Source organism: Myotis daubentonii, chromosome X, assembly GCF_963259705.1.
Source record: "Myotis daubentonii chromosome X, mMyoDau2.1, whole genome shotgun sequence".
Taxonomy (NCBI): Eukaryota; Metazoa; Chordata; class Mammalia; order Chiroptera; family Vespertilionidae; genus Myotis; species Myotis daubentonii.
Genome location: NC_081861.1, coordinates 54524771 through 54552616, shown reverse-complemented (window position 1 = coordinate 54552616; position 27846 = coordinate 54524771). Strand labels below are relative to the sequence as shown.

At 41.8% G+C, this 27846-nt stretch overlaps 1 protein-coding gene across 1 annotated transcript in view; it reads left to right on the top strand.

Annotated features, from left to right (window-relative positions):
• Window positions 1-27846, top strand: part of IL1RAPL2 (interleukin 1 receptor accessory protein like 2) — a 632274-nt gene that overhangs the window by 585297 nt on the left and 19131 nt on the right. The window contains exon 8 of the mRNA XM_059678650.1: window positions 773-916. Within this exon, the coding sequence (XP_059534633.1) occupies window positions 773-916 (144 nt within the window). The remainder of the gene's footprint in view (window positions 1-772; window positions 917-27846) is intronic.

Here is a 27846-nt window from a genome sequence, read left to right as displayed (position 1 = left end):
TTCAAATAAGTAGGGGAAATGGATAAGCGAATTCCCCTGCTTACCTTCTATTGAATTATGTTCGCATAGGCTTAAATTAAACAGTTAAATCCTGCAAGCTTGTTAGATTTTATTTGATTTCTGTGAATAATTTTATGATGCTGTTCTATAGGAGAATGGGGTTTGTGGCCTGAAAAGTACTAGATTTTAATCTTTCTAAGCCAGTAATAGAATTTAACAGAAAAGACAAAATCTTGGTCCTGGACCCAGAAAAAAGGCAGCTTTAATAGTTTCTTGAAACACAACTAAATCAACAATATATATGTGAGATTCACCCGTGTTCAAAGCAAATTGGGAGTGACTATTCCTTTGTATATAAACTTATCACTTTCTTTTTTTAATTATTTATTGCATAAAGTATTACAAAGAGTATTACATATGTCTCCTTTTTCCCCCCGCCCTTGACAATCCCCTGGCCTCCCTTACCCCTCAGTGTCTTGTGTCCATTGGTTATGCTTATATGCATGCATACCAGTCCTTCGGTTGAACTCTTACCCCCCCCCCCTCACTTTCAAGAGTAAACTTACTCCAATCTTTAGAGGAGAGTAAATTTTACAAATATTTGATTTACACAAATGTAATAGAAACAAAGCTAGTTACTACATTAAACAAGAGTCTTCTGGAAAGAGAAAGAGAATGTGTTGCATACTAGTATTTTACAGACCAGATTTATGACATGATCTCAAGCATTACTGATTTCATTACCTTTTCCTGTTTATTATGTTTCTTCCAGATTTAATTTACAAAATTGAGCTTGCAGGAGGTGTAGGAGCAATCCTCCTCCTCTTTGTACTGTTCGTGATCATCTACAAATGCTACAATATTGAACTGATGCTCTTCTACAGACAGCATTTTGGAGATGATGAAACTACTGATGGTAAGCTGTTTCCTATTGTTCAAGTTCAGTTAAAAGGCCTGAAGATGTGCCTAGCTAGTGTTGCTCAGTGGTTGAGCACAGACCCATGTACCAGGAGATCACTGGTTCCATTCCAGGTCAGGGCACATGCCCGGGTTGCAGGCTCGATCCCCAGCAAGGGGCATGCAGGAGGCAGCCTATGGATGGTGATGCATCACTGTTTCTATCTCTCCTTCCATCTCCCTTCTTCTCTCTCTAAAAAAAAACAAAACAAAAAAAGAAACAAAAAAAAAGAAACTCAACAAAAACATATTTTTTTAAAAAAAGGGCATGAATCTGTGATTATGTAAGAGAGTATCCCTATTCTTAGGAAATGCATGAAGAAACATTTACAATTAAAGGATTATGACTAATGCAACCTATCCTCAAATAGTTCAGGAAAATTTTACTTATCTATCAAGAAAGAGAGCAAAGGGTAGAAAATATTAACAGTAGACGAATCTGGGTAAAGGATATATGGGTGTACTTTGAAATAGTTTTATTTTTGTAATGTTCCTGTACATTTGAAATTATTTCCAATTAAACAGTTTAACAAGGAGTCATTAGTTGGTCAGTATAAAAAACAATTGCTGTCAAAGCTCTTTACCTTGCTAAGAAACAAATTAAAAATCAATTCCAGCCCTAGCTGGTTTGGCTAAATGGATAGATCATCAGCCTGCAGACTAAAGGGTCTCGGGTTCAATTCTGGTCAAGGGCAGATACCTCTGTTGCAGGCTCAGGCCCTCTCAGGGCGTGTACCAGAGGCAACCAATCAATGAGTCTTTCTCTCACATTGATGTTTCTCACTGTCTCTCCCTCTCCCTTCCACTCTATAATAAATCAATTTCATTTTCCCATAGGAAATTCAAATTTAAATATAGAAAATTTTAGCCATTCTTCATTTTATTAATTTTATTGGTTGACATCCTATATCATAAAGAGGTGATAGGCAATTTGACCGCCACACCCTCACACAAGATGGCCACCCCCATGTGGTCAAAAGATGGCCACCACAAGATGGCTGGCAGGGGAGGGCAGTTGGGGGTGACCAGGCCTGCAGGGGAAGGCAGTTGGGGACAACCAGGCCTGTAGGGGAGGAAGGGCAGTTAGGGGCGACCGGGCTGGCAGGGGAGGGCAGTTGGGGGTGATTGGGATGGCAGGGGAGCAGTTAGGCGTCAATCAGGCTGGCAGGCAGAAGCAGTTAGGGGCAATCAGGCAGGTGAGCGGTTGGGAGCCAGCAGTCCTGGATTGTGAGAGGGAATGTCCAACTGCTACTTTAGGCCCAATCCCGGATTGGAGAGGGTGCAGGCTGGGCTGAGGGAAACCCCCCTATGCATGAATTTTGTGCACTGGACCTCTAGTTGTTTAATAAGATTACATAGGTTTCAAGTATATGTTTCTATGATACATGTTCTGTATATTGTATTATATGCCCACCACTCAAAACCAAATCATCTTTTTTTTAAAAAAAATATATTTTATTGATTTTTTACAGAGAGGAAGGGAGAGAGAGAGTTAGAAACATCGATGAGAGAGGAACATCGATCAGCTGCCTCCTGCACATCTCCCACTGGGGATGTGCCCGCAACCCAGGCACATGCCCTTGACCGGAATCGAACCTGGGACCTTTCAGTCCGCAGGCCGACGCTCTATCCACTGAGCCAAACCGGTTTTGGCCCAAATCATCTTTTGACAACATCTATTTGACCCCCATTATTGGTTCTAATCCCCATTCCCCTCTCTCTGGTAACTACCATACTGTTGTCTGTGTCTGAGGTTTTGTACTTTTGTATTCCTTTTTTGTTCATTTGTTGCTTTAAGTTTTAAATCCCACATATAAGTGAAATCATATGGTCCTTAACTTTTTTTGTCTGACTTATTTTGTTTAGCATATTTTCAAGGTCCATACATGTTGTGACAAATGGTAGTATTTCATCTTTTCTTATGGCTGAGTAGTATTCCCTTGCATATATGTACCAAATCTTCTTTATGCAATCATCTATCAAAGGACACTTCAGTTTTTAAAAAAATATTTTGGCCACTGAAAATAATGCTTCAATGAACATAAGGACGTGTATGTCTTTGGGGAAATGTTTTTAAATTTTTCAAGTTGATACCCAGAGGATGGGTTGCTGGGTCACATGGTAACTCTATTCTTAACTGTTTTAGGAACCTCTATCCATACTCTTTTCCACAGTGGCTATACCAGGAGCCTAAAACCTATAATGGAGAAAAGAAAGCCTCTTTCATAAATGATGCTGGGAAAATTGGAAAGCCACATGGAACGAACAAAACTAGATTACAGTGTGTCCCCACATACAAAAATTAACTCAAAATGGATTGAAACCCTGAATATAATATCTGAAACGATAAATTACATAGAAGAAAACATAATTACTAAACTTATATACCTTGGTCTCAGAGCAGATTTTATGGATTTGACCTAAAAGGCAAGGGAAGAAAGAGATTATTATGTTAAGGGAAATAAGCCAATCAGAGAAAAACAAGTATCACATGATCTTACTTATATATGGAATTGAATGAACAAAATAACTGACAAACAAAATAGGTCCAGAGGCATGGATGCATGGGACAGACTGACAGACCTCAGAAGAGAGGGGTTGTGTGTGGCGGGGGGGCAGGAAGAGATAACCAAATAAATTATATACATACATGCATAGCCCAAGGACATAGACAATAGCATGGTGGAGGCCTGGGGTGTGGCTGGGGCTGCATGGTGGGGGGGGCAAAGGTGGGTGGAAATGGGGGATATATGTAATACAGTCAATAATAAAACTAAATTTTAAAAAGGCAAAAATAAATGAGTGGGACTATGTCAAACTAAGAAACTTCTGCACAGCAAAAGAAATTGACAACAAAAAGCAAACAGCTGAGTAGGAGAAGATGTTTGCAAACAACAGATTCAACAAGGGATTAATATCCAAAATATATAAAGATTTATATATTTATCTATATCTCAATATCAATATCTACATCTTAATACCAAATGAACAAACACTCCAGTTAAAAATTGACAGAGGAGTTGAACAGACACTTCTCCCAAGAAGACATACAAATAGCCAAAAGGTATATGAAAAGATGCTCAACTTCACTAGCTATTAGGGACATGCAAATCAAAACTACAGGATTCTTTTCATCACAATTTATCCTCCCTATACCATCCCTCTTCTCCATTAATCACCATTCTGTTGTCTATGTCTATGATGTTTTTTGTTTTTCCTTAATACCTTCATCTATTTCACCCAGTCCCACAACCCACCTTCCCTCTGATAACTGCAAGTCTGCTCTGAGTCTGTTCCTATTTTGTTAGTTTATTTGCTCCATTAGATTCCACACATCAGAACACACAATTTAATATACAAATGACATATTTTAGAATTGTATACCCGAAACCTATATAATTTTATTAACCAATCTCACCCCAATAAATTCAATAAAATAGAAGAAAACCTTCAATGAGATACTGTTGCAGAAGTAATTAATGGGTCAGATTTTCCAGACATGAGTGGGAATAAGGTTCTTGGGGTACTGCTAAAATAAAATTTTTCAGAAGCCCCACAAGAGGATGAGATGTGAAACAAAGGCTTTATTTGCATGAAGTTACGTTTCTCAGGTTCCAAAGTCAACTGGCCCGAAAGCCAGTCCTAGAAAAGGTGCAGTTGAGGTTCCAGCAGATCTAGAAGCAAGGCCAGTGACTAGAGTTTCCATTCCATGTTGCAGTCAGGTGTGGTTCAGCATCCAGGTGTGATTATGGGTAATCACCTTCTCACTTCACTCATACTTTACTGGGCATGCATCTATACTGATTTTGTCCAGTCCCTTCTCCCATCGATAATCAGGGAACAGATTTGGAGAATGTTAAATGCATCCTTTTTAGCAAAGCTGTATAAATGGCATGACTTTATGAAGCCTTCCCTTTCCTCCTTTCCTGTTAAATAATAACCAGGATATTACAACAGCATCAATACCACCTTACACCTGTTAGAATGGTGATTATCAGCCAGACAAGTAATAACAAGTGTTGAAGATGATGTGGAGGAAAAAGAACCCTCATTCTCTGCTGGTAGGAATGTAAACTGGTATAGCCACTATGGAAAACAGGATGGAGTTGCTTAGCCCTTATTTTTATTTTTAATCTTTATTTTTGAGATTATTGCAGGTGTCCCTCTTCCCCCCCCCATTGTCCCCCTCCACCAGGTTCCCACCCTATTCCAGGCCTTTGACAACCTATTGCCTGTATTCATAGGTAATGCATACATGCATATAAGATCTTTGTCTCATCTCTTTCTACTCCCCCACCCTCCTTTCCTCTGAGAATCATCAGTTTGTTTCATTTCCATACCTTTGATTCTATTTATTCTATTTTATTCACCAGTTTATTCTTCTGTTCATTAGATTTCTTATTTGTTTATTTTGATTTTTAGATTCAAATGATGATAGGGATGTATTTGTTTCCATTTTGTTGTTCATATTTTTTATCTTTATATTTTTCTTCTTCTTCCTGTTCCTAAAGAATAGCCTTCAAAATTTCACATAATACTGGTTTGGTGGTAATGAACCCCTTTAGCTTTTTCTTGTCTCTGAAGCTCTTTATCTGACAGTCAATTCTAAATGATAGCTTTGCTGAGTAGAGTAATCTTGATTGTAGATCCTTGCTATTCATCACTTTGAATATTTCTTGTCACTTCCTTCTGGCCTGCATAGTTTCTGTTGAGAAATCAGCTGACAGTCATATGGGTATTCACTTGTAGGTAACTAAGTGCTCTTCTCTTGCTGCTTTTAAGATACTCTCTTTGTCTTTAGCCCTTGGCATTTTAATTATTATGTGTCTTGGTGTGGTCCTCTTTGGGTTTCTCTTATCTGGGACTCTCTGTGCTTCCTGGACTTGTAAGTCTATTTCTTTTGTTGCAGAAGACCAGAGAAAAACCAAGCCATGCTTAGAGAAAGGGAGTTACATTTTATTCTTAAACTAGAGGCCTGGTGCACAAAAATTTGTGGAACTCGGGGGGGGGGGCGGGGCCCTCAGCACGGCCTGTGCCCTCTCTAAGCTGGCAATCAGACATCCCTCTGGCAGCCCGGGAGCCCTTGCAGGATGTCCACTTGCTAGTGGGGAGCAGGCCTAGGATGCAGTCAGACATCCTTAGCGCTGCTGAGGAGGCAGCAGAGGTTCCCACCACCACTGCTGTGCTGGCAGCGTGGGCCTGGCTTGTGGCTGAGTAGATCTCCCCCTGTGGGAGCGCACTGACCAACAGGGGGCATCTCCTGCATTTAATGTCATAGTGACCAGTCATTCCCAGTCGTTCTACTGTTAGGGTCAGTTTGCATATTACCCTTTTATTATATAGGATAGAGGCCTGGTGCATGGGTGGGGGCCGGCTGGTTTGCCCTGAAGGGTGTCCCAGATAAGGGTGGCGGTCTTGCTGGGGTTCCTGGCCAGCCTGGGTGAAGGGCTGATGGCTGTTTTCAGGCTGGCCACAGCCCCTTCAGGGTGGGAGTGTCCTGCTGGGGTGCCTGGCAAGCTTGGGTGAGGGGCTGATGGCAGTTTGCAGGCTGGCCAAGCCCCCCAGCAAGGACCCTCACCCCATGCGGGTGTGGCCAGCCTGCGTGAGGGGCTGATGGCCGTTTTCAGGCTAGCCATGCCCCCTGGCAACCCAAGCTCCCAGTCTCTCCTTTTTTTCTTTTTTTTCCTGGGATTTATTTATCTTCTATAATTGAAACTTTGTAGCCTTGAGCAGAGCCCAGGTCTGGCCAGGGCAGGCAGGAAGCTTGGCTTCTTCCATCGCTAGGGGCAACCCAAGCCTCCTGCTTGCTCCAGCTCCATGGCCATACCATCTTAGTTGGCTTAATTTGCATAGTCACTCCTGATTGGCTGGTGGGCGTGGCTTGTGGTCATTACTTGAGTGTAGAGGAGGGATGGTTAATTTGCATGTTTCTCTTTTATTATATAGGATTCTGTGCAGGCCCAGAGAAAAATGTGTCTTTCAAATTCTGGGCCACCAAACATGGAGGAAACTCCTCTATTTATACTTTCCAGCCCTTTATCTCCCAAATTTGGAATGAGACTTCTGGGCCTTCTGAGAAAGAAGGCCTGTGTGCTGGGAAGGGGCCATGAGACCATATCTCAAGGCCTGGCCTGGTGTCAGTACTGACAACTCTGTCTGGGGCATAGTTTACAGCCTCTCTGGAATGGGAGTAGTCTTATTTTCCTTATTTAAGCAAGCAAGCATTACAGAAGCCATACTATCAGGGTTAAAATTTCAAACAGCAGTGTTTATATAAGATGGATGCTTCACTTTCACCAGGAAGGGAAAGTTTTCTGTCATTCTTTCTTCAAATAGGTTTTCAATTTATTGCTTTCCTCATCTGGCACCCCCATAATGCAAATGTTGATACTCTCAAAGTTGTCCCAGAGGCACCTTACTCTATACAGTGGGGCCTTGACTTACAAGTGTCCGGACTAACGAGTTTTTCAAGATATGAACCGTCTCTTGGCCGATTTTTGGGGGTTACAAGCCAGCTTCAGATACCCCACCACTAGTTGGCACAGCGAATGTCACAGTGAACGCCACAACATCAGCCCAGCATCACGTGTCTCACTCGTTCACTTTTTGATTTGACATACGAGTAATTTGAGTTACGAGCTCCATCACAGGATGAATTAAATTCGTAAGTTAAGGCCCCACTGTATTCATATTTTTGGATTCTTTTTTTCTTTTTCCTCTTCTGCTTGGGTGTATTGTTGCTTCCTCATATTTCAAATCATTGATTTGATTCTCAGAATCCTCTACTGTTGAATCCCTGTATATTATTATTTATTTCAGTCAGTGTTAATTCAATCATGCTTAATTTCTGACTGGCCCTTTTCCATTTTTTGAAGGTTTCTAGAAGTTTCTTTCTTTCTTTTTTTTAAAAAATATATTTTATTGATATTTTACAGAGAGGAAGGGAGAGAGATAGAGAGTTAAAAACTTCGATGAGAGAGAAACATCTATCAGCTGCCTCCTGCACATCTCCTACTGGGGATATGTCCGCAACCCAGGTACATGCCCTTGACCGGAATCGAACCTGGGACCTTTCAGTCTGCAGGCCGACACTCTATCCACTGAGCCAAACCGGTTTCGGCTAGAAGTTTCTTGAGTAACATTATAACCATGGTTTTGACCTCTATATCCAGTATTTTGCTTTCTTCCATTTCTTTCATTTGTGTCATGTTTTTTTGTCTCCACATTTTGGCTTCTTCCCTGTGTTTGTTTCTATGTATTGGGTAGAGCTGCTATGTCTCCTTGAGTTGGTAGAGTGGCCTTGTGAAGTAGATGTTCTATAGGGCCCAGTGAACCCCTTTATGAGCTGTGAGCACAGGCTGGTTGTTGTTGAGACTTGATTTCTATTGATGCCACTGGCAGGAATTGACCACCGGGCTAATTGGCTGTGAGGACCAGCTGTGACTACAGTAGGAGAGCTGCTGTGGAGGAGTCACCCCTATGGAGCAGGACTTGCTTCAGTGCGGCTTTGGTGCTAACTGAGTCTTCCCCTTGAGTGTGTCCCTTATGGATGTATAGAGTTATAATCTGGTATGGTCTCACACTGACCACTGGGTACACTGGCTCTTGGGTTTCTAGGGAGGTGCAAAGTCAGCCACTGCCTCAGGTTACCCAACAAGAGCTACAGAGAGATCTGCAGATTCCTCCTCTTTGTATCAGATTTTTAAGGGGCCAGAGGAGGCCCAGCTATGAAGCAAGGCAAGCTAGTGCTGGTGCCGGGTCTTGGGCCTTTTATTGATAGGTTTGGGGATCCCTGACCCAGCTGCAGCTTGTTTGAGAGGTTTTAGCCTGAGAAAGGACAGGCCATTAATATGCAAAAGCAGCTGCACACAGCTTGAGCGAGGTTGTAAATTGGATGAGATGAGGTCTTCGGGAATCACCAGGTCAGAGCAAACAGAAATGGCTGCCAGTAAGCTCTGTGACTGGACTGGTCCTAGCATAGGAACAATAATCCCTGTGAGCACCTCTATCTGGGATAAAGCTGCTCTAGAGTTCCTGCCCTGATGCCAGACAATCCAGTTCCTCCCCATATGTGTCTGTGTTCCCCAGAGCCTCACCCTGCTGCTGGAGCTCAGAGGAAGCAAGACCTTGTAAGTTCTGTTTGTGGTGCTGGCCTTTTAAGACGAACAGCTTGGTCTCCAGCAGCCTCTGTGTCACTGAGCTGTAATCCACACTGGTTTTTACAGCTTGTGGTTCTTACTACCAGTAGGGACTTCTTTTTCCAGCTCTGGGACTCTGGCCTGGGGATCTGGTGTGGGACTTGGACCTCTTGCTCCTCAAGGTGTCCTTTGCAGGATGAACTCCCTCCTGATTAAAAAAGCAGCACACATGGGTGCTGGACCAGCTCGTTCAGCACCTCTGCACCTCCTACCAGTCTCAGCATGCTTTCTTCTTTACTTCTCTAGTTGTAGGACTTCATTCAGCCAGCTTTCCAGAATTTCTGGATGATGGTTGTTCTGTATTTTAGTTGTAATTTGATGTGGTGTGGGAGGTGGCTATTACCAGTGTTTACCTACACCACCATCTTCCTGGCTTCTCTAGCTTAGCCATTCTTGACATCTATAAAAAAAAGCAACTCATTGAAGAAACTGATTAAAAAAACATGAAAATACTATTTTCAAAGCTCGAGGTACATCTATCCCACATATTTTTGATGATTATAGCACCATTATCAAAGGTGAATTCAAAGGATAGAAATTCAGAATGTGGCCTATAATTTTCTCATGTTTTCCATTTATGGCCCTTAAAAATATTATGGCTCTTTAATATCAATAAAGCATTTTGCCGAACCGGTTTGGCTCAGTGGATAGAGCGTTGGCCTGTGGACTGAAGGGTCCCAGGTTCGATTCCGGTCAAGGGCATGTACCTTGGTTGTGGGCACATCCCCACTGGGGGGCATGTAGGAGGCAGCTGATTGATCTCTCTCATTGATGTTTCTAACTATCCCTCTCCCTTCTTCTCTGTAAAAAATCAATAAAATATATTTAAAAATAAATAAATAAAATAAAACATTTTATTGAGCCTTGTTTCTTTGAAAATGCAAAAATGATTTAATTTTCTCAAGAGAACAAATTGATATTTCCACTGAATACCAATAAAAAATCATGGCATGTCACTTCATGTGCATAAAATCCTCACCCAAAAACTACTTTAAGCCTTGGAATATGTGTGTGAAATGCCTTAGGTAATCCAAGATAAAAAGAAGTCCAATTGTAAGTCATCACTTTAAAAAGGCTGGTTTAATTCTTAGTTTTTTATTATATTTAAATTATAAAGGTTAGAGCTTTTATTATTTTAAGATCACAGTCTTACCTCAGAATAGATGGGTTTATTATTTTGTTTTATTTTTATAGTGATAGAAGAAGGGGAGAGTGGTGACTGTAACATCAAATATATTTAGGAATCTTTAATTTGGGTTTTATTGCTACTATTAATGTAAACAATGATATGAGTGGGCTTTAATTGACTTTTATGTTTTCACAGTAATTTAGAAAAATGATGTTCAATGAGTATATATGCATGCTCATTATCAAAGTAGTGTATTTACTCAACAGTTATAGCAGCCCATTTAAAAGTTTTATAAATATTTATTGAGACATATTTTCAAAATGGGAAATTAGAGCCTGTTCTGAGCACAATTACATGCTCCAACAATATACTAAGTATATGAAAATTTGTTCACTTACCCTCAGTTTTTATATACAACAATTAATATTTAAAAACCTGAGTTTTGCCTGTGCACATAAACTAAGTAGATAAAATATATGACTGAGGAAAATGTCACTGGTTCCCAAGTGCCAATAAGTGGTTAAAATATCCAATTAGGAATGGAAAAGATGCATTGTCTATATGAAAGAATATGAAAGGAAGGCTCCTGTAATTCATTTGTTTTGAGTCTTGATTATAAGTGATTTATTAATACTCCCTGTAACAAATGATACAATTTATTAAGTTAATCTTTAACAATTAATTTCTTTCATCACCCATGCCCAATAACTCAGACTAACTGATCAGTTGTAGTACATATTTGTAAGAATAAATTAATGCAAATATTATATGACTAGGGGCCCAGTACACAAATTCATGCACCTTGAAAGGAACTGTGGCCTACAAGGTTGTGGTGGGCACAGGGGTGGGTCTCGGCCCATCCTCTGTGAACCAGCCTGGCCCCTCCCATCCCACCCCCACTGCCCCTGCCTGCTGGCAGCCCTGCTCCTGCCGTCGCCTCTCCCATGTGCTGATGATGCTGGTCCTGCTCACACCTGCTGATGGCACAGAGCGATTAGGGCTGGCGCCAGCAGCGGGTGTGAGCAGGGCTGGTGCCGTCAGTGGGTGTGAGTGGTGACTGCTGCTCCAATTGTTCCTCAGGAGCAGGGGGAGACGGAGAAACCCTCAGAAGCAATTAGGGCTGGCAGCCACTGCTCACACCCGCTGATGGTGCCCAGCGATTGGGACTGGCACTGGCAGCGGGTGTGAGCAGCAGCTCTGGCACCAGCTGTAGGTGCAAGCAGGGCCAGTGCCGGCAGTGGGTGCGAGCACCGGGTGGGACCACGGCACAGTGGAGCAAAGAACTTTGAATAACCACCAGAGGCTCACCCCAATGATAGCGACTGGCGCCCCACCTTGTTCTGGCGCCCCTGCTCACTTGCTCACCATCCCACTGTGGCCAATGTCCACCATGTTCTGTGCATGGCCCCTGGTGGTCAGCGCACATCATTGCGACTGGTTGTTTGGTTGTTCGGTTGTTCAGTTGTTCCGCTGTTTGGTCTATTTGCATATTAGGGCTTTTTATATATAGACTAGAGGCCCAGTGCACAAAATTTTGTGCACTCGGGGGGAGGGGGGTCCCTCAGCCCGGCCTGTGCCCTCTTGCAGTCTGGGACCCCTTGGGAGATAACGCCCTGCTGGCTTAGGCCTGCTCCCGGGTGGCAGAGGGCAGGCCCAATGCCTAGGTACACCTCCTGGTCGGGCTCAGAGCAGGGCTGATTGGGGAGTTGGGGCGCCTTCCCCTGTCATGCACAGAGCAGGGAAGATTGGGAGGTTGTGATGCCACCCTCAGTCACGCTCAGGGTAGGGCCAATTGGGGGGTTGGGGCACCGCCCCACCACACTCAAGGCAGGGTCGATGGGAGGTTGCAGCACCACCCCCTGTCACACACAGAGCAGGGCCCATCAGGGGGGTTTGGTCTCCGTACCCTGTCATGCACAGACCAGGGCCAATCAGGGGGTTGAGGCGCCGCACCCTGTCACACACAGAGCCGCAGAGGGATCAGGGGGTTGGGGAGCTCCCCCCTGTCACTCACAGAGTAGGGCCGATAGGGGAGTTGGGGCACCGCCTCCTGTCACACTCAGGACAGGGCGAATCAGGGGGTTGGGGCACCGCCCTCTATCACCCACAGAGCAGGGCCAATCAGGGGGTTGGAGCGCCACCACTGTCACACTCAGGGCAGGTCCGATGGGGAGGTTATGGCTCTACCCCATCACACACAGAGCAGGGCCCTGGGTGGAAGCGGGGATTGGGGCGCCGCCCTCTATCACCCACAGAGCAGGGCTGATCAGGGGGTTGGGGTGCCGCCACACTCACACTCAGGGCAGGGCCTATGGGGAGGTTATGGCTCTACCCCGTTACACACAGAGCAGGGCCCGTGGTGGGTGTGTTGGGGCGCCACACCCTGTCACACACACAGCAGGGCTGATCAGGGGGTTGGGGCGCCTTCCCCTGTCATGAACAGAGCAGGGTGGATAGGGAGGTTGTGGCCCCGCCCCCTGTCACACAGAGCCTCGGGGCGATCAGGGGATTTGGGCGCTGCCCCCTGTCATGCTCATTCTGGTGCCATGAGGCCTCTCGGCTCCGCTGATCCCGGTGCTGGGAGGCATATTACCCTTTTACTATATAGGATAGAGGCCTGGTGCATGGGTGGGGGCTGGCTGGTTTGCCCTGAAGGGTGTCCTGGATCAGGGTGGGGGTCCCCACTGGGGTGCCTGGCCAGCCTGGATGAGGGGATGATGGCTGTTTGCAGCTGGTCACACACCCTTCAGGGTGGGGGTCCCCACTGGGGTGCCTGGCCAGTCTGGGTGAGCGTCTGACGGCTATTTTCAGGCCGACTGAAGCTCCCAACTGCTCGTTTTTTTCTTTCTTTTTTTTTTTTATTCTGGGCCAGCTTTAGCTCTGGCTCCTGCTCTGAGACTTCTGCTGCTGAAAGAAGGTATCTGGTTTGTTTCGGTTCTATAATGGAAACACTGTATCAACTCCAGCTCTGAGATCCCGGCCTCGCTGAAAGCAGATTTCTGGGGTTTTGTTTAGCTTCTATATTTGTTACTATGTTTTTTAAACTGCAGGGTCAGAGGCCGGCAAGGCTGGCGGGGAACGTTGCAGTCCTCCGTCACTGAAGCAAGCAAGCCTCATGTTAGTTTCAAGCTTCCTGGCTGCCGGCCGCCATCTTGGCTGGCAGTTAATTTGCATATCTCGCTGATTAGCCAATGGGAAGGTTAGCGGTCTTTCGCCAATTACCATGTTTCTCTTTTATTAGATAGGATTTTGGCATCTCTTAGACAAAACTTAGTTTTACCTATATACATTTCTTTCATGTTTTATCTTTGATTCATATCTACAGTAGCATTTACTGAGAGTTCTTATAAACTGCCTTTTTGTTTTATTTTTTATAATTTATTTTTATGTTTTATTTTAAAAAATTTAAATTACAATTTGCATTCAATATTATTTTGTATTAGTTTCAGTAATATAGCAGAGTGGTTAGCCAATCATGTGCTTTACAAAGTGTTCCCCTGATATTTCCAGTACTCAGCGTGCACCATATATAGTTATTACATTATTATAAACTATATTTACTATGTTATAATTTACATCCCCATTAATATTTTTAACTTTCAATTTGTACTTCTCTAACCCAACCTTCCTCCCCTCTAGATACCATCAGTCTGTTCTCTGTATGATCCATGATCTATTTCTTTTTTATATTGTTAATTTACATATTTCTTTAGATTCCACATATCAGGGAAATCACATAGTGTTTGTTTTGCTCTGACCGATTCACTTAGCAAAATAACCCAAATTCCATTCATGCTGCCACAAATGGTAATATATTGTTCTTTTTATGACCAAGTAATATATCATTGTATATGTGTACCACAGCTATTTTATCAATTCATCTATTAATGGGCTGCTTCCATAGCTTGGCTATTGTAAATAATGCTGCACTGAACAATAGGGATGCACATATTCTTTCAAATTAGTGTTTTAAGTTCCTTTTGATATATACTGAGAATTGTAATTGCTGGGCAGTTCCATTTTTAATTTTTTTGAGGATATGCCATACTTTTTCCACATTGTCTGTACCAATTTGCATTTCCACTAACAGTGCACAAGGGTTTCCTTTTATCCACATTCTTACTAACACTTGTTATTTGTTGATTTATTGACGATAGTCATTCTGACAGGTATAAGGTGATATCTTATTAAATTTTAGTTTGCATTTCTCTAATGGTTATTTAATTTTAGCATCATTTGATATGTTTATTGGTCATTTGTATGTCCTCTTTCGAGCAGTGTTAATTTAGTTATTTTGTCCAATTTATAATTGGACTAGTGGCCTGGTGCACAAAATTTGTGCATGGGGGCCGTGTCCCTCAGCCTAGCCTGCACCCTCTCCAATCTTGGACCCTTCGGGGGATGTCCGACTGCCGGTTCAGGGATTGGGCCTAAACCGGCAGTTGGACATCCCTCTCACAATCTGTGACTGCTAACCCCTAACTGCTCACCTGCCTGCCTGCCTGATTGCCCCTAACTGCTTCTGCCTGCCAGCCTGATTGCCCTCTAACCAATCCCCTGTTCGCCTGATTGCCCCCAAGGCTTTTATTAGTATAGATATGACCCTTCACAGAAAATTTCATTAACCCTGCTTTACAATAAGGGCTCGACAATTGAATCATTAGGGCCAAATACCAAGACTTCCTTTCTTTGAATAGTGGAGAAATAATTATCTTTTCTTTATGTTGCCCTGAACATCAAATGAGATAGTGACTTAGAAAAGTATAAAAGCACCATATAAAGACAACTGTCTTTTTCATGTACTGAAAAGACAATAAAGTGGTAAAATGAAAAACAATATTCCTATTCACCCCCTTCCTTCCTTTACAGCCTTTATTTAAACTTTGAAATTTATACAAATTTCACTCCTATTTTCATTTCTTTACATTCAATATTATTTTGTATTAGTTTCAGGTTTTATATTAGTTACAGAATAATGGTTAGACAATCATATACTTTACAAAGTGTTCCCCACCCTCTCCTGCACCCTCTATTATGATATATAAATAATAGATATATGAGAACTTATATTCAAAATTTAAAAGAACACATACACTTCAACACCAACAAAACCCCCACAAACTAGCTCTATATATAAAATGGAGGAATATGCAAATTTGCCTGGGATGCCATCATGTCATGACCTTTCACAGAGTGGAGTGGTTGCAGGGCTGCTGGGCAGCAATCCAGGTCTAAGAGTGATTTTGTGCCACCCAGGCAGACTCCCCCATGGCCTGCAGCTGAATCCCGATGCTGACCTGGGGTTTACTAAACTTTACTGGAGCTGCTCCCCACACCCCCACCCCTTGCCCCAGGACCCTGGTGCCGCAGCAGGGCACCCCAGCAGTGTCCTGACAGGCAGGTGTCGTGGGAGAGCCAAGTGGAGCGGGGGCTGCTCATACCTGCTGCTGGTGACAATAAGTGCCACTTATTGGCACTTGGGAACCAGTGACATTTTCCTCCGTCACATATTTTATCTACTTATTTTATGTGCACAGGTAAAAACTCAAGTTTTTAAATATTAATTGTTGTATATAAAAACTGAGGGTAAGTGAAAAAATTTTCATATACCTAGTATATTTTTGGAGCATGTAATTGTGCTCAGAACAGGCTCTAATTTCCCATTTTGAAGATATGTCTCAATAAATATTTATATTTATTAAATATTTATATTTATTGAGACATAGATATAATAATTCCTTTAGATTCCTGTGCTGTCAGTACTTACTTCTCCTCTTTCATTTCTGATTTTATTTGGGTCCTCTCTCTTTTTTTTCTATTAGATATTTCCAATACCCACCTGGCATCATACCGTCATTACAATACTGTTGACGATGTTCCCTATTTAAGTGACAATAGGTTTACATGTTCCTTCCAATCTTTCTTTTGTGTTGTTTGCCTTTCCTTTTCTTTATCATGTCTTCACTCATTTTCTTTATATAATATTTCAATTAGCCCTCAAAGCTCAGTGAAGGCACTGGGAAACGCTTAATCCATTTTATAGACCAGGAAACTGAGGCCAAATCCAGTTTGCTGTGGAACTGTACTCAGTTTGCAGGGAGCCCTGACAACTGCACTCTCCACCTTTCCTAAGGGACAGTAGTGGGGCAAACAGAACAAACCTCCCCGTGAGGCTTCTGAGCCTCATTCCCAAGGAACTCTTCATTGTGGTTGCTCCACATTCTTTCTTCTCCCCTGCCCCCCACCCCCAAATCCACTGTCCCCCCTTATGGGGAGCACATGGTAGGCTTTGCACTTACCATGCAGGCATGCACCGCAGTGGGGTGGGGCGGGAACTGAGGGTGGGGTGGGTGCGGGCTTGCTTTTGGGCCAAGGTGTGAGCAGGAGTTGCGGCCTCTCAAGTGCGCAGGCCAAGGTGAGGCCTGGTTAGTGCTGGGAGCTTCGCCAAACCACTGCAGTGCGGCGCCCCTCCATTGATGTGGTGCCACCCCTCAAGCCCTGCCTCAGGGCTGCAGGTCCATGCCCCTCCACCTGGGCATCCTTCCAATCCAGCAGTCATCAGCTCTTGTTTCCGTGTCTTGGGGCCACTGCAGAACCTCGTTGTCAGTGGGCGAGGCAGATCACCGCCCGCCGGTCCCCTGCCCTGGCCTGAGCCCGCTCCTGTGCACCCCGGCTCAGCACCACTTTGCACCCCTTAGGTCACCCGCCTCCTGGCCAGCTGCTTTGCCAAAGCCGTAGCTCTCACCTGGGAGCCACCCCTCAGGTGGAGGCCTGTCTGTCCGCCTGCGGACCCCGGCTGTGGCTCCCTGAAGCCCCTGCTCCACTTGGCTCTCCCAGGACACCTGCCTGTCAGGACACTGCTGGGGTGCCCTGCTGCGGCAGCACGGTCCTGGGGCAAGGGGTGGGGGTGTGGGGAGCAGCTCCAATAAAGTTTAGTAAACCCCAGGTCAGCATCGGGATTCAGCTGCAGGCCATGGGGGAGTCTGCCTGGGTGGCACAAAATCACTCTTAGACCTGGATTGCTGCCCAGCAACCCTGCAACCACTCCACCCTGTGAAAGGTCATGTCATGATGGCATCCGGGACAAATTTGCATATTCCTCCATTTTATATATAGAGCTAGTTTGTGGGGGTTTTGTTGGTGTTGAAGTGTATGTGTTCTTTTAAATTTTGAATATAAGTCCTCATCAGGTGTATCATTATTCTAGTTCTGTGAAATATGCCATTGGTATCTTGATAGGAATTGCATTGAATCTATTGCTTTGTATAGTATGGACATGTTAATAATGTTAATTCTTTATAACATGGTATGTGCTCCCACATATTTTTAGATTCTTAAATGGCTTTCTTTTTTAAAATATGCTTTTATTGATTTTTAGAGAGAGCAGAAGGGAGAAGGAGAGAGAGATAGAAACATTGATGAGAGAGAAACATCATGGATTGATTGCCTCCTGTATGCCCCATACTGGGGATGGAGCTCACAACTCAGACATGTGCCTTCACCGGGAATCAACCTCAGTGACCTATTGGTTCCTGGGTCAACACTCAGCCACTGAACCACACCAGCCTAGTCAATTGCTTTCTTCAGTGTCTTATAATTTTCTGATTACATGCCTTTTACCTCCCTCATTAAGTTTATTCCTAGGTAATATTTATGCAATTGTAAATGGGATTATTTTCTTAGTTTCCCTTTTTGATAGTTCATTATCTATACTAATAAAAGGGTAATATGCTAATTAGACTGGACATCTTCCAGACGACCTTCCGGATGTCCTTCCAGACAAAGCCACAGTGGTGGGGCCAAGGCAGAAGCATTTAGTTGCAATCAGGCCAACAGGGGAGAGCAGTTAGGGGATCAGGCTGGCAGTTAGGGGGATCAGGCCAGCAGGGGGGAGCAGTTAAGAGGATCAGGTCAACAGGCAGAAGTGGTTAGGGGCGATCAGGCTGGTAGGGGAGCAGTTAGGGGCATCAGGAAGGCTGGCAGAGTGGTTAGCGGTGATCAGGCAGTCAGGCAGGTGAGCAGTTAAGAGCCAGCAGTCCCAGATTGCAAGAGGGATGCCCAACTGCTGGTTTAGGCCTGATCCTTGACAACTCCTGAGGGGTCCCAGATTGGAGAGCGTGCAGGCCAGGCTGAGGACATCCCCCATGCATGAATTTCATGCACCAGGACTCTAGTTGGTATATAAAAATGCAACTGATTTCTGGATATTTATTTTGAATCCTGCTACTTTATTGAATACATTTACCAGGTCCAGTAGTTTTTATGGTGGAATTTTTAGAGTTCTTTATATAGAGGATCCTGTCATCTGAAAATAATGAAAGTTTTACTTCCAATATGGATGCCTTTTATTTCTTCTTTTTGTCTGATTCCTGTGACTACAGCTTCCAGTACTATGTTGAATAAAAGTGGTGAAAGCAGGCATTCCTCTCTCGTTTTTTTTTTTATTGATTTTTTACAGAGAGGAAGGGAGAGAGATAGAGAGTTAGAAACATTGATGAGAGAGAAACATCGATCAGCCGCCTCCTGCACATATCCTACTGGGGATGTGCCCGCAACCCAGGTACATGCCCTTGACCGGAATCGAACCTAGGACCTTTCAGTCCGCAGGCCGATGCTCAATCCACTGAGCCAAACAGGTTTTGGCTCCTCTCTCGTTTTTGATATTAAAGGAAACACTTTTATGTTTTGCTCATTGAATATGATGTTTGCTGTGTGTTTGTCACATGTCACCTTTATTATGTTGTTACATTTCATATATTCCCACTTTGCTGATAATTTTTATGTTAAAATGTGTGCTAGATTTTCTCAAATGCTTTTTCTACATCTATTGATATGATCATATGATTTTCACCCTTCACTTTGTTTATGTGGTATATCATGTTAATTGATTTGTGTATATTGTACCAACTTTGCATCCCAGGGATAAATCCCACTTCATCATGGTGTATGGTCTTTTTAATGTAATTCTGGATTCGATTTGCTAATATTTTGTTGAGGATTTTATCATCTATGTTCATCAGGGATATTGGCCTATGATTTTTTTGTAGTATCTTTATCTGATTTTGGAATTAGAAATTAATGCTGGCTTCATAAATTAGCTTGGCAGTTTTCTCTCTTACTGAATTTTTAGTAAATGTTTGAGAAGGATAGGTGTTAGTTCTTTGTTAGTTAAAACTCCCCCTTGAAGTGATCTGGTCCAGGACTTTTGTTTATTGGAAGTTTTCTAAATTATTTCTTCAATTTCATTATTTTTAATTGGTCTGCTCAGATTTTCTGTTTCTTCCTGATTCAGCTTTGGGAGATTGTATATTTCTAGGAATTTATCCATTTCTTTCAGCTTGTCCTATTTGTTTTGAGTATATTTGTTCATAAAATCTACTTATATAAAAACCCTGGGTATAACATCATGGCCAGAAGCACGACCAACCAGAAGGAAGTCAGTCCTGCAGGGGTCATCTTGGAAACTGCTGCGCCCTCCCCCAGCTGTTTCCTGGAAGGTGAGGTTTCAGGCAGGAACCCACCATCAGAGGAGGTTTCAGGAAGGAACCTGCTTCAGGTTGAGGTTTCAGGCAGGAACCAGCCCTCAGAGCAGAGCGTGGAAGTGAAATGATTTGTAATGGATCTATTATTGAAGCTACCTTTGGAAATACTATAGATCAATGGCTCTCAACCTTGGCTGCACATTACACACCTGGGAATCTTTTTAAAATCCTGATTTCTGGGCCTCATCCTCTGGAAATTCTGTTTCTTTGTTACTAATGTTGTGGCCCCACCCCATAACAAAGAAACAAGTTCTGGAGGATGAGGCCCAGAAATCAGGATTTTAAAAAGATTCCCAGGTGATTCTAATGTGCAGCCAAGGTTGAGAACCACTGCTATAGATAATATTAAAAATATATCTAAACGTGCAATTCTTTGTCCAAAAAATGAGCATGTTCAAAAATTAAATGAAGAAAATTTGGATATACTCAATGGAGATTTTCACACATATTTGAGTGATGATTCCATTGATTCCACAGATGATGCTGAAAAGGAAAATTTTCCCATCGAATTTCTTAATAGTATTACTCCTTCCAGAATGTCGTGTCATAAATTAAAATTTAAAGTCGGGTGCAATCATCATGCTATTGAGAAATCTCAATAGTAAATGGGGTCTTTGTAATATTACCAGATTTATTATCAAAAGATTACAACCTAGCATTATTGAAGCTGAAGTATTAACAGGATCTGTAGAGGGAGAGGTTGTTCTGATTCCAAGAATTAATTTGTCCCCATCTGACACTGGCCTCCCATTTAAATTGATTTGACGACGGTTTCCCGTGATGCCAGCATTTGTGATGACTATTAATTAATCACAAGGACAAACTCTAGACAAAGTAGGCATATTCCTACCTGAACCAGTTTCTGCACATGGTCAGTTATATGTTGCTTTCTCTCGAGTTTGAAGAGCATGTGACGTTACAGTTAAAGTTCTAAATACTTCATCACAAGGGAAATTACTCAAGCACTCTGAAAGTGTTTTCACTCTTAATGTGGTGTACAGGGAGATATTAGAATGAGTTTAATCACTTTATCAGTCATTGTTTGTGTCACTGTTGTTTTTATATCATGTTTTTGTTGTTTTCATATCATGTATTTGTCATTTTTATATCATACCTCTGTTGTTGTTATATCCTTTTGTTACTGTTTATTTATTACTAAATTTATATATTATTTCATATACATTTTATTAATTTCCTTTCATCTCTCACACTTCTATTATAGAGAAAGGGCAAATAGCAATATTAAAATATCTCTGCTAATTAATTCCCTTTTTAAAAATAATATATTTTATTGATTTTTTACAGAGAGGAAGGGAGAGGGATAGAGAGTTAGAAACATTGATGAGAGAGAAACATCAATCAGCTGCCTCCTACACACTCTGCACTGGGGATGTGCCTGCAACCAAGGTACATGCCCTTGACCAGAATCGAACCTGGGACCCTTGAGTATGCAGGCTGGTGCTCTATCCACTGAGCCAAACTGGTTAGGGCAATTAATTCCCTTTAAATGTGCACAAATTTCGTGCACCAGGCTACTAGTATTCTTATAATACTTTAGATTTCAGTGGTGTCAGTATTTACTTCCCCCTTTCATTTCTGATTTTATTTATTTGGGTCCTCTCTCTTTTTTTTCTATATGAGTCTGGTTATATGTTTATCAATTGTGTTTATCTTTTCAAAGGATCAGCTCTTGGTTTTATTGATCTTTTAAATTGTTTTTTAGTTTCTATTTTGTTTATTTCTGCTGTGATCATTATTATTACCTTCTTTCTACCTACTTTTATCTTTTCTTGTTGTCCTTTTTCTAGTTTATTTAGATGAAAGATTAGATTTTTATTTTTTTTTCTTATTTTTTAAAATATATTTTTATTGATTTCAGAGAGGAAGGGAGAGGGAGGGAAAGATAGAAGCATCAATGATGAAAGAAAATCATTGATCAGCATATTCCTGCACATCCTCTACTAGGGATTGAGTCTGCAACCATGCATGTGCCTTGACCAGAAATTGAACCTTGACCTCCTGGTTTATAGGTTAACGCTCAACCACTGACCCACATCCGGTGGGCAATATTTTTCTTATATCTTGAGATTGGCCTGTAGTAATATGAACTTCCCTCTTAGGACTGCCTTTGCTATGTCCTATAGGATATGGGTTGTTGTTTTCTCATTTTCATTTGTTTCAAAGTATATCTTGATTTCTTCCTTGTTCTCATTGTTAACCTGTTCATTGTTAGTGAAACATTTTTTAGCCTCCATGTGTTTGTGTGCTTTTCATTTTTTTTTTATTTTTATTGCTTTCTAGTTTAATACCATTATGGTCAGAGAAGATGCTTTATATTATTTCATTCTTTTTACATTCATTGAGACTTGTTTTGTGCCCTAACATGTGGTCTATCCTAGAAAATGTTCCAAGTGCACTTGAAAAGAATGTATATTCTGCTGCTTTGGGGTGAAGTGCTCTTAATATATCAATTAAAGCTATCTGATCTAGTATGTCATTTAAGGCCACTGTTTTCCTTGTTGATTTTCTGTATGGAAGATCTATCCATTGATTTTAATGGGGTTTTAAAATCCCCCACTATGACTGTAGTACTGTTGATCTCTCTCTTTATGTCCATCAAGATATACTTTATATATTTAGGTTCTCCTATTTTGGGTGTCTAAATGTTTAAAACTGTTACATCCTCTTGTTGGATTTCTCCCTTTATCATTATGTAGTGCCCTTCTTTGTATCATTATGTCCTTTCACTCATGGACATGGACAACAGTGTGCTGATTGTGGAGGAGTGGGGGTTGGTAGAGGTGGAAGAGTGCACAGAGGGGATAAATGGTGATGGAAAAAATAAAATAAAATAAAATAATAAAAATTGAATAGTCTATTTTTTTCTGATATAAGTATTGCCACCCCAGCTTTGTTTACATTTACATTCACATGAAATATCTTTTTTCATTCCTTTACTTTCAGTCTGTGTGTGTGTCTTTTATTCTGAAGTGGACCTTTTGGAGGTAGCATATATATGGCTATTCTCTTATCCATTCAGCTACCCTATGTCTTTTGATTGAAGCATTTAAACCATTTACATTTAAAGTGATTATTAATAAGTACGTTTTATTGCCATTTTATTCTTTATAACTATGTTCCTATCCCCCCCCTTTTTTCTTCTTCTTAAGGAACACTCTTTAATATTTCTTGTAATATTGGTTTTGTGGTAACAAACACTTATAGCTTTTGCTACTTTTGGTTTCAGGTCCTTGCTTTTTATCACTTTGAATAATCTGTACCAATACCTCTGGCTTGAAATATTTCTGTTGATAAATCAGCTGACAGTTTTTTGGAGCTTGCTTTTTTTGGGAGCAAACTGTCTTTTTATTGCTGCTTTTAAGATTATCTCTTTGTCTTTAAGCTTCGGCATTTTAGTTATAACGTGTCTTGGTGTTGACCTCTTTGAGTTCATCTTGTTTTGGACTCTGCACTTCCTGGACTTGTGTGTATTTCCTTCACTAGCTTAGGGAAGTTTTCAGTCATCATGTCTTCAAATAGGTTCTCAGTCCCTTGCTCTCTCTCTTTTCCTATTTGTATCCCTGTGATGCAGATGTTATCGTGGTTCATGTTGTCCCAAAAGTCCCTTAAACTATCCTTATTTTTTTAATATTTTTTTTTTCTTTTTGCTGCTCTGATTGGGTATTTTATGCTACCTAGTCTTCCAAATCATTGACTTGATCCTCTCCTTCACATAACCTACTGTTTATTCCTTTTAGTGAGCTCTTCATTCAGATATTGTATTCTTCTTTTCTGACTGTTTCTTTTTTATGGTTTCTATTCCATTTGTCATACTTTGATGTTCCCACTAAGTTCCTTGAGCATCCTTATAATAATTATTTTTACTCTATTGCTTGACTCCTTTTTATTTGATTACTGTTGGCCCATTCATGCACAGCTCTTGTTCTGGAGATTTTTCTTGTTCTTTCATTTGGAACATCTTTCATTGTCTCTCAATTTTGGCTACTTCTTTGTGTTTGTTTCTGTATATTACAGTGATGGCGAACCTATGACACGCATGTCAGAGGTGACACACGAACTCATTTTTTGGTTGATTTTTCTTTGTCAAATGGCATTTACATATATAAAATAAATATTAAAAATATACATATTTGTTTTACTATGGTTGCAAATATCGAAAAAATTCTATATGTGACATGGCACCAGAATTAAGTTAGAGTTTTTCAAAATGCTGACACGCCGAGCTCAAAAGGTTCGCCATCACTGGTATATTAGGTAGATCTATGTGTCACAGGTGTGGTAGGATGGCCTTAGGTAATAGGTGTTCTGTGGGACCCAGTAGTGTAATCTTTTTGATCACTTGAGCTAGGGTCTCCAGGAATGTCCCTTTTGTGGGTTATATGAGTCCTCTTCTTGCAACTGAACCTTGATTACTGTTGGCCCATTCATGCACAGGGTCAACCTTCCAGCAGGCTGACTTTGAGGATTCACCGCAATCATAGTGTACAACCTGGTGACTACAAAAAGCCTCAACAGGCCTCTTGCCTGCTGAGATCTTCCTTTGGATGTGCCACTCCACTTGTGGAGCTAATTGGATCCTGCTGTGATGTTTTCAGAAGCTCAGCACTGGGTGTGTTCTTAGTAGGGCCTCTTTGGAGGGATTAAGATGCAAGTCAATGTCAGACGCTGCCTGCCACTGGCCCTGCACAATATGTTTAGAGCGACAAAGTGATCTGCAGTTTATGGCTGTATCTCCTGGGCCTAGGTGTGTGTAGTAAGTTCCAAGCTGAATAGCAAGGTGGGCTACCACCAGCACCAAGCCTGAAACAAGCCAGCAAAAAGCCCAAGGCACTATGATATTGGCCTCTGCCTGCCTTTGCTCCCAGACTGCCTGTTAGTTTCAGTCCCTGAAAGAGCCTCTGGTAGTACTGGAGTTTCAAGAGGTAGGTTTTCAGTGAGTCACCAGGTAGGTGGGAGTGGTGTTCACCAGACTGATACAAGTTAAAACTTGGGTTTGAGGCCACTCAGCAAAAGTTCCAGGGTACACCAAGGTTAGCTGCCATCTACTAGGTATCCCCAGACATTTTTTGTTGGGTAGGATCTTAGGGAGTCATCAGGGTGAAGGCAGCAGAGTTTATCAGGACCAAAATGACCAAGATTTAGGCTGTGTGAAGGAAGGGCTCTACACAGGTCAAGTTCACTAGGGAAAAATGCCCCCTTTCCTAGAACTATACAACTAAGCCTATCCCTTAATTCTTCCCAGAACTCGTGGAGTACCCCAAGTTCACAGGGTGGGGCCACCAGCAGTCCAGAGGGTTGGTGAGCTGAGAGTTTGGAGGGTGGTGCTAGTGGATCTCAGTGTGGGGGAGGCACTGGTCAAGTTCATGGGAAAAAATGGGGGAATTATCCCCATCCCAGAACATACTAGTACAACTCAGTCACTGACACCCTATGAGTCTGTCCAGACCTGTACATCCTGGGTTCAGGCAGCTTCCTCCTCCACAGGGTGTGAGCTCTGCATGGTGGGGTTACATTGAGTCCAGAGAGCGGGGCTATTGCATTTCACCAGGCTAATGCTGTAGAGAGAGGAGTGTCCTACCCAAGAAAGATAGTGTCTGCTCTTTGGGACAGAGGCTCAGTACAGGGATCCTGGTGGCTGTCTCTTCAGCTCTCTTCCAAGAGCCATAAACCACAATCTCTCCTCATACTACTTTAGTCTGATCCACCCTCTTTCTGTCAGAGCCCGGGGTGAGTTGTTGCAAATGAGATTTTGTGCACTGATGCCTGGTCCTCTAGCAGATTCTAATCACTCACTAGTGGACAGAATCCCTTCTTTCCTGATGATTTTTACAGACAGATGTTATGTAGATGCCTCTTCTTGGCTTTGGTGCTCTGGGATAGGGCTCCATCATTGGGTTGAGACCCCTCACTCCTCAGAGAGAGCCTTTACAGCTGAGCTATCCCTCCAGATTCTCAGCTGCTGCTTGTGGGAGTGGGGCCAGGGCTTTTCATGTCTCTTCCCTTCCTACCAGTCTCAATGTGGCTTCTTTAAATCCTTGCTTGCAAGACCTGTTCAGCTAATCTGCAGTTGGTTTTTCTATAATTTAGTTATAATTCCAATTTTACTTCAAAATATCTTTTTAAACATTTTGCAATTTTTAATTGTATTTCTATGTAAATATATAGACGAACTAATGAAAAACCCCTAAGACTCCAATAAATAAATGGACAAAAGAACATAAAGAGGTATGATACATCATAAAAATGATAAAATAAAAATATGCATCAGAGGACATATTTGCCAATGTTATCTCCAATAAGGGTTTAATCTCCAACATTTACAGGGAACTCATACAACTTAACAAAAGGAAGATAAAAAACCCAATTAAAAAATGGGCAAATGACCTAAATAGACACTTTTTGAAAGAGGACATAAAGAAGGCCAAGAGACATATGAAAACATGCTCAAAGTCACCAATCACCCGAGAGATGCAAATCAAAACAATAATGAGGTATTATCTCACACCTGTCAGAATGGCTATCATCAACAAATCAACAAATGACAAGTGCTGGAGAGGATGCGGAGAAAAAGGAACCCTCGTGCACTGCTGGTGGGAATGCAGACTGGTGCAGTCACTGTGGAGAACAGTATGGAGTTTCCTTAAAAACTTAAAAATGGAACTCCCATTTGACTCAGTAATACCATTTCAAGGAATATATCCCAAGAAAACAGAAACACCAGTCAGAAAAGATATATGCACCCCTATGTTCATAGCAGCACAATTTACCATAGCTAAGATTTGGAAACAGCCTAAATGCCCATCAGCAGATGAGTGGATTAGAAAACTGTGGTACATCTACACAATGGAATACTATGCTGCTATAAAAAAAAAGGAATTCTTACCATTTGCAACAGCATGGATGGAACTGGCGAGCATTATGCTAAGTGAAATAAGCCAGACAGTGAAAAAAACACACAAAAAACAAAAAAACACCACATGATCTCACTCAGTTATGGAAAATAAAGAACATTATAAACTGATGAACAAAAATAGATACAGAGGCAGAGAAGCATTGAACAGACTGTCAAATGACAGAGGGAAGTCTGGGGAGGGTTGGGGGGCCGGGGGAGGTAAGAGATCAACCTAAGGACTTGTATACATGCATATAAGCATAACCAATGGATGCAAGACACTGGGAGGGGGGTGAAGGCATGTGCCGGGGGGTAGGGGAGGCTGGGGGGAGGTTAATTGGGGGGAAAAAGGAGACATATGTACTACTGTTTGTAATACTTTAAACAATAAAAAAGAAAAAATATGAAAAACTGTTTCATTTCACTTGAAATTAAAATACCTTATTTTTATTAAATAAAATCTATATAACAAACTCACTTCTTATCCATTTTTTATAATTAATTTCATTTCAATTTACCAAGCAATGATTGCTTTATTCGACCTTTAAGTTATTCAATCATTAAATATTTAAGTGTCTACTATGTGACAGGCACTATGCATGATATATTTACTTATATTCTTCATCTGGATCAGCACTACACACACACAAACACACACACACACACTCATATGCAGGTACTATAGCAATCACTAGGGTTATAATAATCAACAAAGTTACATAGTCTGTGCACTTTTGAAGCTAAGAACTTAGCACTGTGTTTGGCATAGCACTGAAAAACTGGATTGTATACTGGAATGACTTCCTGATGGTGAACTGCATTAAAATGAGGTTTTAAAATAAGACTGGACAGTTGTGACAGTAGGAAAATTCTTCCATAGACAGTTTGGTTCCATTCCTCATAACTTCTCTTTTCATTGGGAACTGTATACCTATGGTGACTGCTGTGTGAGCCCTCTTCTTTATAATGCTCTGTCTGCATTGTGCTCTATTTTCTGGTTTCTCAGATGAGCTTAGTAAGCACAATTTAACACAGAAAAAGGCTCATTAACCTTGCCTAGCAAAGCGATGTTGCTGAATTGCTATTTAGTTTTAAAACAATTTTCAG